Here is a 14,984-nt window from a genome sequence, read left to right as displayed (position 1 = left end):
TGAAAAGCTTGCAGCACAACAAGGATGCTGATCACAGCAGAGCATTCCTCTTTAATGTATGTTTTTCCAGCAAATGAAGTTCATTGTGTTTAGCAGTGTCTCTCAGGGAAAGCTTCCCAAAGTAAGCACCAAGCTATTTATCAGTTTGCCAGCTAAATGAACACAACCACTAATCCCTTTACATTGAAGCTGCGAAAATTCATGCTTGTTTCACAAAACAATGCAGATGTGTAGGCTTAACTCAACTGTAAACATTTTTTTTTTCAGATAAATGTTAAACACTTTAGATAAATGTTTTATTTATTTTCGTTTTTTTGTGTTCATAGCTCAAGTCCTTTTTACAACCAATTTATGCAATAAGATGTTCTATGGTGATATGTATCTGCATGATAACTAATGAGAATGAATATTCATTCATTAATAATTTCACCATTAAAGCTTTAGAACTACACACACACACACACACACACACACACACACACACACTCCACTAACTATTGTATGCCTACACAGGCATGGAATAGCCAGATCTGTGCCATATGGATGCTAGGAAACCTAAAATGAAATTCCATCTCCCACATGCTAGGACATAAAGCAAGTAATTTTAATCAACCCAGATGTTGTATGTATTATAAGAAAGATCATAAGAGAAGGAAAAAAAAGCAAACAAAAAATACACAAGTAGACAATGAAACAGAAGGCACATTTGAGCTTATTTAAAGGCAGTTGTTGTCATACAGGTGCAGAGGGCCACTTGCATGGAGTGAGCCAAGACCAGGGCTCCAGCAAGCTGCTTGCCAGACAGAGGGCAATGCACGCCCTCAGCCGAGAATCTGGCAAATGCAAGCATGGGCTGTGGAGAGACTGAGACGCTCTGTCAGAGAGCATTTTCTTTTTCTCTTTTGTGAACTTCTGCCTTGTGATTTTCTTCCTGAATTATGTATTCCAAATTAATTTTAGAGATGTAATAGGAAATACTAATATTTCATGTTTTAGTAAGCTTGCATTGTGAATTTAATTTTGTTTTGGGTTACTTTTTTTTTTCGAAAACCTACTAAGCCAAAACGCTCTTCTGTATGTTTCATCCATTCTGATGATTTTGCCTACACTTTGTTGTAAACACTTTATTTTAAATATGATTATATCATTGGTACACATTCATTTTTGTTTGTAAACGCTATACCCTATAACCTTCACTGACTGCAACTTCCACTTGAAGCTGCAACCACAGGTTTCTGAATGCTGATATAGCAAAGTTGGAGAACTTAATGATGCATATACCAACCTGTCCTGTATGAGTTAATACAAACAGCTGCACACTTGATCTTTCGCAAGCTACTGTATATATGATTCTATTTTTACTGTATTTGTCACTTCTCGTAACACGTAGCAGACAAATGGTTTTCAATAAATATTGCTTGAGTTGAATACAACATATATCATGGATAAGTATGTAAACCGTGGCTTGGTGTGTGGTGTAGGAGGTTAATTTGTTGTTTTTAAAAATAGCATCACATATTTGAGAGCCAATTTCAACCAAGTCATGCCCCTTCAGAGCCACCTCCTTGCTAATGTGCCTGGGAAAATCAGATGGTGGATCATGCATTTATGCATTTTCCACTCAAGTCAGACCAAGATGGAGTTCCTAGCTTTCAGTCTCAGTCATGTCAACCATTTGGGAAATAAACCAGCAGTCAGAATACATGATTCTCTGTCTCTTTCTGCGTCTCATTCTTCATTTCTGTCCTTTTAGTTTCTGCAACTTTGCCTGTAAAAATATGTAAATTATTTAGAAATCTTTTCGGTTTTTCTTGAGCAATGCTCGAGTTATGATACAGCTGTTCAAGTGTTTTGATGACACTGTTCTACAGACAGCCTGATGATCTTTCGTTTTATTTTGCATTTTTCATTTGCAGACAATGTACGTCAGATTTCTTCAGTTCCCGTGCATGTACAAATTCTTGACATTAATGATCACGCTCCTGAGTTCTCTGAACACTACGAGAGCTATGTCTGTGAAAACGCAGGCCCTGGACAGGTAAGAGTTCACAACATAGCACTGAAGTTTAAGCAGTGCAGCATATTTTCATGTGTTATGAATATCTGTGTCATATATATTTATATATATTCCAATTTATATTCTGTATAATTTATATATGTTGTCATGCAACATAATTAATGATTATGTAATAACTCATCTATATATTATATTACTCTTCATATATTACATATGAATTAGTAAATGTTTTATTATGAGAACATGTAAATACATTTGGAAATATTGAAAAATGGTCTTCAAATATTCATGCTTTTAGGTTATGAGTTGAGTATAATCATGTGAATATATTTTTTTATTTTAATAACATGCAAGCTTCAAATTTTCTATTTGCAAATGCCCAAGATATTTAAAAAAATCTTCTAACAAGGGGCTATACATAGTGAATCACTGGACTCATTGTGAAATACATTGTCATTTCCTTGCAGTTCACTTTATGCATTTTTAAAACTGTAGCTTACGTTTTCATTTATAAAATATGTAATTTAAATTAGCTTGCCTTTGTATATTTCTAAGCTTCATTACACAATGGTCTTGCACGTTCCTGAGGGAGTCTGCAGAACACAGGAAGCTGTTAAGTGTCAGGGGTTATTTTTTGTATTTTAAAACTTTTGGTGGTTTGAATAAATATATGCATGTAGGCTGATACACTGTGAAATCAGTTATAGATGAAATTATCAGTGAAGTTGGTTGAAGACCATTTTGATTTTACAAAAATTGACATTCTATTTCTGTACCTATAAAGATTAGTGGCCAATGTTATTTATTATTTTGATTTCCTGATATGATAAAATAGAAGAATATCTTAATAGACATTGACAGTTAAGGCAGTGATTACAAAGGGAAATTGAAGCAAGCTGCTGCAAAAGCTGAAAAGGAAAAAAAAGAAAAAAAGAAGGAGGACCCTAGTAGGAGGGAGGGTTGACTGGGAACTGTCAATCTGCTACTAAATTTATATTGTGAAATATATTCGCTTTTGTAAATAAAATGAGTTAAAAAAATAAAACAATTTTAAAAATTATCTGGATCTTGTAATTTTATAATCAACACACATTAAATTTACATATTTAAATTGTGTTTTACAGGTGTATTTTATAGATACAATCACATATTAAAAATGTAAAACTAGTGTAGTTAAACACCTAAATAAATAAAAATATATTCAGATGATTAGTGTTTCTTTTTTAGAATTTTATTCACTGTTATTGGAAAGGCAAATCAGACTTACTGAGAGAAGGAGTTAACTCCCTAAGTGACTGCAACATCCAGAGATGAGAGGACCCACAGCCAGGAGCCAAGAGCTTCCTCTGAGCCTCCTGCATGGGGGCAGAGTCTCAAGGTTTTGGCCCATTCTCTGTTGTTCTTCTAGGCCACAGGCATGGAGCTGGGTGGGAAGTGGAGCACACAGGACTCGAACCAGCTTCCATGTGGGGATCCTGCCACATGAAAGGCGAGGATTTTAGTCACTGAGTCATTGTGCCAAGTCTGGACGAGTTGTATTTCTAAGATTTAAGTAATTTTAGCTAACTTCATCTTCTATATCCATTTCTATAAATGCCCTCGGTGATGAGAACAGTTACTGAACAAAGTTACAGATTCCATGTTCTGACTTGGGATTATAATATTAGACAAAAGATATTTAGGAAAAGAATACAACTTATATATTGATAACTATATTGATAACTGTATCTAGTAAGATGTGGTTACCAATATGTCTCTAATGACAATTTTGGACTTTCTGTTCTAATTCCTACAATATTTAGAAAAGCAATTATGGATAAAATATTGATAATAAATCTGCTGCTGTAAAAACAGAATTATGCATTTCTAGAAGTACTGGCTTCTTCTGCTGTCACATCAGAGCTCATGCATATCTTTCCTGCCTTAGTGGAAGATCAAGCCTCTTCATGGATCCTGCATGATGTGTCACAATGATTATCGCAATATTTGTAGTACAGAGCAATTTATTTAGAGAGTGAGTATGTTCTATTCATGGTTGACTTACTATGTTGTCATAGTTTTAGCAAGCTTAGAGGACTAGCCATAGGTCGACGGATTGTTGTGACAAAGCAGACAGAATTCCCTAGTGCACAGATATTTGGTGTCTATTTTCAAAGATGTCACCATTTCTGTAACATTAGCACATCCAAGGGGAAAACTCAGTGATGTGGCTTTAAACATCTGGTCATACATTAACAATTTTATACATTCTTCTAAGAATGTCCTTCCTGTGAGTACTCTGAATGGCTAAATTTTCTTCACAATAACCCTTATTTCTAAAGCGTCTTAATGTATTCCTGTTGAAAGTTTATATTGTGAAAATCAATTCAACATCACCTAAATTATGTCTATGAATACATACTTCATCATATTCACAATAAGTTTGATATGAATCAACTGCAGTGCCCCCCTTGTGACATCTGCACAAGTTAGGATATCATTCAGATGTAAGAAAAAGTGAAATCCTCTCTTAACAGTAAGTTTGATGGAATGGAGAGCATCCTGCTAAATAAAGCCACACACATAAAGACAAACAATACACTCTTCTTTGTATGTGGAAGTTTTTTAAAAAGCACAATATGAGCATGGGGTATTAGTTGATATTGACTTCAAGAACTAGAGTAGATACAGAGGATCGCTACTTGATTTGGATACCGTTTCTTTGGGTGCAAAATATGGCCTAAGCACTGTTCAAGCATTAACGTGTTTGTGCATAACAGCCTCAAGTTAATAGGAGAAGAAACTCAAGTTCATGGAATTATTTTAGCCCATCTGCTGGTATCAGAATCCAGGCACATCACATAATCATGCTGCATCTCTATTTTTCTCTCTTCCTCTTGGTATCACATCCTATTTTATTTATATCTTACCATTTGTCCAGTGAGTTCTATCCAGTGTTGTATACTTTATAAGATCTTGTACATATTCTTGATAGCACACATGAAAGTGCTCAACAATAACCAATTGAATCAGCAAATAGAAAATGCTGTATGCAACTAGGGAGAATACGTTTCTATGTTTTCTGTCAAGATCCCTTACTATCTAAAGAAAATTGTGAAAATGTTCTCCTAGGTGGAGATAGTCAGCTTTCATAAGAAGGTTAAAGCAATTATTTGATCAAAAACATTTCCTCCATATCTATTCTTTAAAATTCCTCATGAATCATTCAGTTATATTAAACATTGTTTTTAATGTTGTGTCCAGGTTTTCTTGCCTTGTAAATCACTGAGTATCAACAAAGATTTTTGGGAAAAGTCCAGGCTTGACATATATGTTCACCCTTTACAGTCTTACATATAATACTTTAAAAAGTCTCTGATGTCATGGGGGTCCTAGGGTGTGAGTGTGGACAGAAGAGAATGCATCTAAAGAGTGAGACCTGCATGTTCCTCTATTAAGTACATAGGGAAATGGCAACACACACACACAAAATGTAATAACTAGCAAACTAGGATAGTGCAGCAATCTAGAAACCAAATAAATAAAGTGCCTCAACAATGAGGGTGTTATTTGCCCCTTAGGAGTCAGGGATCAGTACGTACTGTCCTAGCAAAGGAGATTTGGAGCTCACTGTTTTATTTACAGCTGAGAAAGAATGTCCTCAGGAAAGGAAGAAACATAAAGTAAAAACATAACAGAACATGAGACACAATCTCACATACAAAATTACCTATGGATCAGCAAAAGAAAAAAAAGAGGATTTCAAAGGACACCAAAGAATCATTTTTGGTGAGGAAGGGAACAAGGAAAAGTATAAAATGTGCATAAAGGAGATGGTTCTTGACTCTGGAAGTAAAAGGAGCCTTAACTGTCACTATTGTAGGAAGGGAGTTTTAAGTTCATTGTATGAAGCAAATTTACTCTTCATAAACCATGTCATTGATCAAGCAGTTGAACGACATTATATGTGAACAACTGAGAGTTCAGAACACTACACTAAAATGTGTGAAAAGAAATTGTGCAGGACATTTGTAAAAAGCAGCAGGGAGACCAGAGACCAGAGACCTCTGAGTGGTGAGAAAATGCCGGTGTATGCCACAGCAGAGAAATGATCGGTGTAATGAAGACACCTTTGTTTGGGGCACTGATGTTGTGGCACAGTCAGTTTAGCCTCCACTTGCAACAATGGTGGGAATATTAATGCGTTAATTTTGGCCCCAACTACTCCATTCTGAATCCAGCATCCTGCTATGATCCTGGAAAGCAGTGCTTGAGTCTGTGCTGCCCATGTGTCTGTCTCTCCTCCTCTCTGTCACTCTGTCTGTAAAATAGAGAAATCTTGAAAAACACATCTGTGTTTTGAAGAAATGCTTAGTATTGAAGTTATTCCCTGAGTTCTGTAAAGACTGGCAGGCAGGATTCTTAGTGATTGAATTTTCAAGAAAAGTTTGCAGGACTTTGAGAAAGACAGCCTCGGGTTCTAAAATTGGAAAAATTGATAAAAGATGCATCTGCATTGCAAAGGAGTACAGAAAAACTTTGCATTGATAAGCTTTCCTAAAATAAATGCTAGAAGAAAAGGAAAGATGAGGAACTTACACAGGAGGAAAGTTTTAAGTTGAAGGGACTTCTGAAAGTTGTCTTTGCTAAATTTTAAAGAAGTAAAACATGATCAAGACATACTTGTTTAAATAAGAAATTTTCTAACTAGCATATTCTAAAACAAAAGAAATGGCTACCTCTGTGATTGTAGAAATTCAAAATTTGGTTGTAGATATCAAGTAGAATGATCAATAGCTTAAAACTACCTTACTCTTTTTTTCTTAAATGTTCATTTATATTTACTAATTTAAAAACCAGGAAAACTGATAAAAGGAGGGAGGAAGAGAGAGAGGAGGGGACAGAGAGAGACAGAGAGAGAGAGAGAGAGGAGAGAGAGGCTTTCATTTGTTGGTTCTCTTCCTGAATGCCTGCCAGAGCAGGTTGGAGATGTTGAGGAGCTAGGGACTGCATCAACATCACCCACATAGATGGCAGAGAACTTGGCACTAGCTAGTGCTTCCTGGGATAAATCAGCATTTATGTGTCGGGCAAGGGTACCCCAAGTGGTGATTTAACCTTCTGTGGCACATCTGCCCTTTATAAATACTTTAGTGCATCCATTTCCTTTGTGGTAGCATTTTAATGCTGCTAGTTTTAACCATGACTAATTATGAAGTGTGTTAATTAGGACAGTCACAGTGGCTCAATGAGTAATTCCTCCATTTGCAAGTGTGCATCACATTGGGTGTCAGCTCCATGTTTGTTGCCTGGGAAAACAAACCCTTGGGACCCAGCACCCATGGGGAAGGCTGGGCGGAACATCCTGGTGTGTTCCTCTTTCTCTGTAAATCTTTTCCCATTAACAAAATGTAATAAACACTCAGATGCCTGTTCAATGACTGAGGCTTCTTTTGTCCATCATTTTATGTCATTCCATCACGGATTCACAATCTGAGAGAAGTGTAGCTGGTTTACCTTCATCCTCAGCCTGAAATGTTGCTCCTATGATCTTTGTTGTCGTTCAGGGCGGTGAGTCTCGGCATTACAGAGTTTCAGTTAACACTGTGCTGCATGGGTGACAGTGGTCATATGGCCTGATTGACTGGGATATGTACCATCGGGACTCGTGCCAGCACTTCCTCTGATGTTGGCACAATGATGAAATCACCTGCCAAATTCCTCAGGATGCATCCTTATTGCTACGTAGTACATAACGACACACATCTTCACAGAAATTCAAAACTAATATTCAAAGACTGAATATTTTAGTAAATTCATTATTATCACATTTCTTTGGTTGATATAATCATGGAACAGTAGTTACATCATGGATATAAAATATATATAAATATAGCTAAGAACAATATGTCATTTTCATAAATATAGGAATGTGACACAAGAAGAGTTTTTGGAACAAAATAACTTAAAACACATAAAAAAGGAAAAGTGTCTTTTTAAATTGGTTTTCAACCAGTTTAATGAGTCTCAGAATCACACAATTTGAGTCAATTAGTTTCCACAGCGTTGAATAAATCATCAGCTAAAAGCAACATTTTTTTATGACTTTTAACAGAAAAAAATTACCAATTTTAAGAAGTGTATTCAGAAATAATTGAGACAGTATTGAATTGTAAAACTTGCAGGTTTTTTTTTTTTTAGTTTTAGGTGTTATTGTGTATACAAGGAGTTAGAAATTTGAGTGGTTCATTTTTTAATATGTAAATATCTAAATAGATAGGAATGGCGCAATGTATCCTTTAGCAAGAATTTAGCCTTTTCTGAATGCATTTTAATAAGACTATGTAGCTTTTGACCCTTTTAAAAATTCTTTTAATTCTCCAAAAAAGAGTAAGTATATATTAAATGATGAAGTTATTTTGAGATATTGGAGATTATTGAAATACACTGTACTATCAGAAAAGTGAAAATACAAACAAGTATTTTCTTTTTACCTAGTTGTCATTCTTGGCCTTAAATATCAGAGCATCAAAAAATATAGGAACTAGTAGTTTAATCTTTTCTACTTACTTGTTATTCTTAACCAGAGATCAAATTGTCCCTGAACTATTACACTCCTACTGCTGTCCAACGATTTCCTATGTATCATTTTTGAGTTGGATGGATCTAGCTCTTTCACTCTTGAGAAAAAATAAGCAAGTTAACAAAAATATTCTGTTCTCTTTACCTATTATTTGAATGCTGTGTTTTTGCACTTCTTAAATTTATGTTTTGTCTTGTGTATCAGAGCAACAGAGTTCTTATTTACAGAACTGAACTTCTGCTTTTTAATGTTAATTAGAGGACATTTGAAGGGCTTATTACTGTGATTGATTATTATATAAACATCATTAGTGTAGGGTTCATAATAATTCAATGTAATAAAAAATAAAACAGTGAACAAATACAAATACATTGCAGTGATAACAGGAAATCTATTAGCATTTGTCTCCACTACCCAGAGAAGCAAATAATCTCCTGACTGCTGCCAGTCTCACTATTTGAGGAATATCAGTACAGTATCAGATCGACAGTCCTCTTTTAAGACTTCCATAAAAGCTACATAGCATTAAAAAGGGAAATTAGCAACAGATGGTTTGTTAATAGTCACTTGGCTAAGAGTAACAGTAAATGTCAGAGTCATGTCACACATACTAACCCGTTGCACGAGGTTCTTTTGCCTCTGGAAGTTAGGTGAGCTGCCCAGGGTCTGTGTGTTCTCTGGCATGGAAGCAAAGCTGTCGCTGTGCACTGCATTGAGGAAGGAAGCCACTTAATGTGTTTCATCAGCTGTTTAACGAAATGTTTCACCTGTATAATAGAAACTAAATTTTTTTTAAAAATTTATTTATTATTTTTATTGGAAAGGCGGATATACAGAGAGAAAGATCTTCCGTCCCATGGTGAGCGTAACGGTCAATGCTATGCCGATCAGAAGCCAGGAGCCTCTTCCAGGTCTCTCTCGCGGATGCAGGGTCCCAAAGCTTTGGGCCGCCTCGACTGCTTTCCCAGGCCACAGGCAGGGAACTGGATGGGAAGCGGGGCTGCCGGGATTAGAACCGGCGCCCATATGGGATCCTGGGCGTGCAAAGCGAGGACCTTAACCACTGCGCCACCGCGCCAGGCCCTAGAAACTAAATTTTAAGAACTGAAATACAAACATGTTATCGAATGTTGTGAAGTGAGCTTTGTTGTTTTATTGTATAGGTGTGTAATTGATATTGTGCTAAAATTAAATAGAATGTGACCCTTGCTTAGCTGAGTCAAACTCACTATGCTGGTTTGGCAATTCCTGTAAAGCTTTAATTGTGTCAACATTCATGGTGAAATCAGCAATCTGGAATGAAAGAAAATAAATCAAAAAGAAATTATATAAGAAAAAGGTAATTGAAACTACTTAATTATTATATTTAGCATATGTCACAGAAAAACTCCAAACAAAATTATTTAGGGTCAAGAAATGTGAAAACATAACAATTCTCCTTATGCTTTCACTTTTTTTTTCAAAATAAAGCATCTACAAACATAACTAAATGCACTACACAATTGGTAATCTTATCTAACAATTTATCCTATAACTAATTCTGTCTTGGATTTGATTGCTGTTTGGTTTTTAAGGGAAGTAAACAGAATGAAATCGAGTGGCGCTCCACAGCAGAGTGCATGATTGGGTTTTCTCGGATGAATTGTGAAAAAATGGTGTATCAATAAGGGCCATTCTCATGACCCTTGAGAGTCAACGCTGTTTTTGCTTTTTTTTCCCCTCAAAAACATTAATTTAAGCGTGCTATTTTAATAGAATTATCCAGGTGTGCCCTTTTTCTGGGAGAAAGATATTGTAAAAGACTGATTGATAACAGAAAAGTTACTTCTTCCCACAATCATCTTTAATTTAAAAATACTGTATGTGGTCCTATAAAATTGTTAACTTGTAACTTATGCAGCTGCCACTATTGTATCACATTTAGCCTACGCATTTTAATTCCATGTGCTTATATTTAAAATGTGATTTCTTTGGCTTTGCTGTCTTCTACAGTATTAAATAATCCTGAACATGCTTTTATTAAAGTGTTAGCTCACTTGATACACTCTAACCTATAGTCCATGTCAAACTCTGATTATTTTTTTAAACTTTAAGTTTTGATATATACCTATCAAATGGCAATTACTTATTTTTCATATCTGCATTTAATGGTAGTTTCCTTAAGCACTTTTTTTAAAGATTTATTTCTTTTTCTTGGAAAGTCAGATTTACAGAGAGAAGGAGAGACAGAGAGGAAGACCTTCCATATTCTGATTCACTTTGGCCATAATAGCCAGAGCTGAGCCGATTCAAAGCCAGGATCCAGGAAATTCTTCTAGGTCTCCGATGCAGAAACAAGGTCCCAAGGCTTTGGCCTGTCTTTTTCTGCTTTCTCAGGCCACAGGCAGGGAGCTGGAAAGGAAATGGAGCAGCTGGGATATGAACCGGTGCCCACATAGAATCCAGGCACATGCAAGGCAAGGACTTTAACCACTATGCTACTGGAGCGGTCCCCAAGCACTGTATTCATGTCAAATGTTTTATGGTATTATGTTTTGAGTGTTTGTAATAGAAAAAGCAGGTAAGTGCAGAAGCCTGGTTATGATGCCTATTATTCCTCTGAGGATGTGACATCATCATGCAAATTAATTTTACCCAGCCACTCCACTTTTGGTACCTAACTTATGTGAAGCTTTACATAAATACTTTATAAATGTGAAAAGCAGTAGAACATATGCTAAAGCAACCCTCTGAAAATTGGCTGAGATAATTTACAAAATTCTTCCAGCAGGTAGGTGAGTTCCTATTCTAACACAGATATTTTTAGATACACTAGAGAGACACGTTGCCTTTGTGGAGTTCACTGCTCTGTGGATAGCAGATCCAATGCCTTTCAGAGATTGGATAAAATTCTATCCAGAGATCGAAGGAAATGCAAACTATTGAGTTCACAGAATTTGTCATCATTTGAAATTATTATCAGTGACTCTTTGCTCTATCCTTATGAACTTATCTTGTACGTAGTTTTCTATTTTTTATTTGTCTTTATTCCACTAAGTGTAGAGGCCCGGAAGTGTCTATGGTAAGTAAATGAAACAATAAACACTCCTTACAAACCTAGCCATGCAACAAATTCAATTTTTTTCTGAGAATTTTATCTAAAGGCTGAAACAAAAGTGTTTCTGTTACTAAAAAGGATAAATACCATTAGTCTAGACTGTGACATTTCAATATTGATGTCTTTTAGATATTTACATTTTCATCAAAAATGAGCTCAAGGTTCACTCGGTGTATTTCCTGATATCTGAGCTATGACTTATTCTGTTATACGTGAAAGTGGAACATGTGAGTTGTACATGTAAAGCAATGTACGGGGAGGTGAAGCTTGCTTGGAAGGATAGAGTGTTGAAATCCTTATCAATATGGAGGTAGATGATTCTAAAATGTTTAAAACAGTACAAAGTCACACCTTTCTCCAGTCCTCTTATGTTTGCATACATTAAAAGCAACAATTTTAACATTTGTTTAGGGATTCATGTTTCAAAAAAAATCTCAGACAATAAAGCAGATCTTCCCTAAAAAAAAAATCAAGATGGTTCATCTCCACAAAGCATTCATACTTATCATTGCTATCAATTTTACGTTAATAAATATATGTTTAATAATATCATTAACAAATTCAATAGCATGTAAAAGCAATAGATGGGAATATTTTCATGGAAAATGAATAGGTTGGACATGTGACTTATTTTGAGTCATCATATTTGACAAACTAAGGCATAAAATTTGAAAAAGCATGCTGAATAGTTGGTTAAAAACTCCATTTTTAAAATGTAGATAACTTGTTAATGTCAAACCGGATTCCATAATTTTGTACTTCCTAGCTCTCCACTTTATCTAATTTATATGATTTTGAAAAGTAAAAGTATTACTCTAGGGGGTTGGCACTGTGGCCTGGTGGGTGAAGTCACTGCTGACAATGCTGGCATCCCCTTTGGGTGTAGTTTTGAGATCCAGCTGTTTCATTTCTGAGCCAGCTCCCTGTTAACGTGCCTCATGGGAAAGCAGAGGATGGATGCCCAAGTCCTGAGCCCTTGAACTTCAGAGACAGGAGAAGCTCCTTGCTCCTGTCCATGAAGGTTATTTGGGTACCACACCAATAGATAGAAGATTTTCTCTCTCTTTCTCCTCCTCCCCCGCCCCTCTCTAGCTCAAACTTTCAACTAAATAAATATGCTTTTCAAAAGCATTAATGTGTGGTGTGGTGATCACATTATTATAAGTACTGATGTAATGAAAAATATTGCCATTATTAGGATATTTAGTCAACATTTAATGGCTGAGATTCAATTTCAAGTATGCTGAAGGAAAAATAAATCAAAGAAGGGAAATAATACATATATTACATTGATTTCGTGATGTTCTATGTACATATGGAAAAATCTCTTGAAAGTGTTACAATAAAAATTTTGGTATGTCAGTGCGGAGCTAATGACAGTTTTGTGTGACGTGTTGTTAAAAGCACTTTCATGATAGAAAATTTTGAACAGTAACTTGTATAATAAGTTTCCTTTAATTTTCGGAATTAATCACAATCTCACTGTGTGGTTTTGACAGCATTTTAATGAGTTACATGACTGACATACTCATGTCTTTACTTTTCATGATCAGAGAAAGAAAGCCAAGGTTATTGGATATGGACGATATTCTCATCTTCTTTATGATTTAAAGGAAATCCTATACATTGTCCCTCAGATTTTTATTCTTTCCCACCCCCACTCACCATTGTAAAAATTCATTATATTAGTTATTTCACTGGCAATTCAAATAACTCTGCCAGGCCTTTATTCTTAGTATAAGCAAAAAATTCAGAAAATCATAATGACTGGCATTCATATGAGGATGCAGGAAGGAAACAAACAAAGAAGATTGTGAATATGACATGCTCTGAGAGTGTGCAGGAAATGTATCTAATGAAATTCGCCTGATTCATCAAAAGATTTTGGTTACTATGTGATATGATAATACTGATATGAAAAGGCTAACTAAAATATCTCATTCTTGAATAAATATGTTAACATTCTCAACCAACTGTCAGATATCTTCAACAGTTTTCCCAGTGACTTTAGTAAAATATATATATATATGCATATATGTATATATATTTTATTTTCAGTTTTTATTTTTCATGATACATGACACAGGCTCAGGACTTCCCCCAGCACCCTTTCCATTCCCCCTGCTCTCCACTGATTTCCCTTATAACAACAGTTTAATTCTTCAACACAGTCACAAGTCCATCACTCTGTTATTTAAATGTATCATGACACTGTAGTTACAGACAATAGTAGAAAACCCAGGATCTTATTAAGATATATTTAATGGTTTCATTAGGAGTCTATAAAATAATAAAATTAACAGCTGTTTTGTTTTTACTGATTCTAAATAATAATAACAATTCATCTCTGTTTTTCCTAGGTAATTCAGACTATCAGTGCAGTGGATAGAGATGAATCCACTGAAGACCACCATTTCTATTTCAATCTCTCTGTGGAAGACACAAACATCTCAAGTTTTACCATCATAGACAATCAAGGTACAGTCATTTATCCGTAATGACATTCCACCCATGCTCTGAAAATAACATTGTATTTCAATGAAATTCACCACACTGATTTCAATGCTATTCCTGCAGTGTGATCATGCAGAAAAATGGAGAAAATGAATGGCAAGGAAAGTGGAACGCAAAATCCAGACTCAAATCCTACAAATGCTGACTCTATGTCCTTGTAATTTCTGAATAATCCTTCAAATGCCATTGTAATATGACACCTTTACTTCTTTCCTACTAGTTTAATCTCTCTCATTTCAATTTACATCTGTGGAGAAAATAATACAAACTTTACCCACTGACATTTATTAGCTTGTTTGATGCAGAGATATCTGTAGGATTAATTAGAAGCTGCATATCTTTGAATTTGGCTTAAAAATGCTGCTTTCCCCTAAATAGAAGAGGGCTTTTTCAATATGAATGGTTAGTGGATTAATTTCCTTCTTTCTTTTTTCTTTTCTTTTTTTCATACAAAGCATTTCTATTCCTTGTTTTGTTTATTACATGCAGTAAGAGATGTTTTGAAGTGTTTAACTAATTTGCCTTTAAAAAAGAGTTGTAAAGAGGGAGAGAGTGAGATGGAGAGAGAGGAGAGAGAAAGAGAGAGAAATCTTCCATCTGCTGAATCATGCCCCAGACTGGCACATTGACCAACACAGGGAATCTAGAAGAAAGAGCACTGCCCAGTTCTCCCACATGAGAGCAGAGGCTCTTGCACTTGGGCCATCTTCAACTGCTCTTCCAGGGAATCAGGGATTTCCTGACCAATAGGCTCCATGACCAATGAGTAGGTGAGTTGACGGTGTTCTTCAGCA

General features: G+C 35.5%; 1 protein-coding gene across 1 annotated transcript in view; it reads left to right on the top strand.

Annotated features, from left to right (window-relative positions):
• The window catches only part of CDH19 (cadherin 19), a 46,649-nt gene that overhangs the window by 26,910 nt on the left and 4,755 nt on the right, over window positions 1-14,984 (top strand). The window contains exons 8-9 of the mRNA XM_040984765.1: window positions 1,917-2,038; window positions 14,037-14,154. Coding sequence (XP_040840699.1) covers window positions 1,917-2,038; window positions 14,037-14,154 — 240 coding nt within the window. The remainder of the gene's footprint in view (window positions 1-1,916; window positions 2,039-14,036; window positions 14,155-14,984) is intronic.

Source organism: Ochotona curzoniae, unplaced genomic scaffold, assembly GCF_017591425.1.
Source record: "Ochotona curzoniae isolate NIBS_2020 unplaced genomic scaffold, NIBS_Ocur_1.0 contig_43, whole genome shotgun sequence".
Taxonomy (NCBI): Eukaryota; Metazoa; Chordata; class Mammalia; order Lagomorpha; family Ochotonidae; genus Ochotona; species Ochotona curzoniae.
Note: the sequence above shows the minus strand (reverse complement) of the source record. Positions and strands in the feature narration are given on the sequence as shown.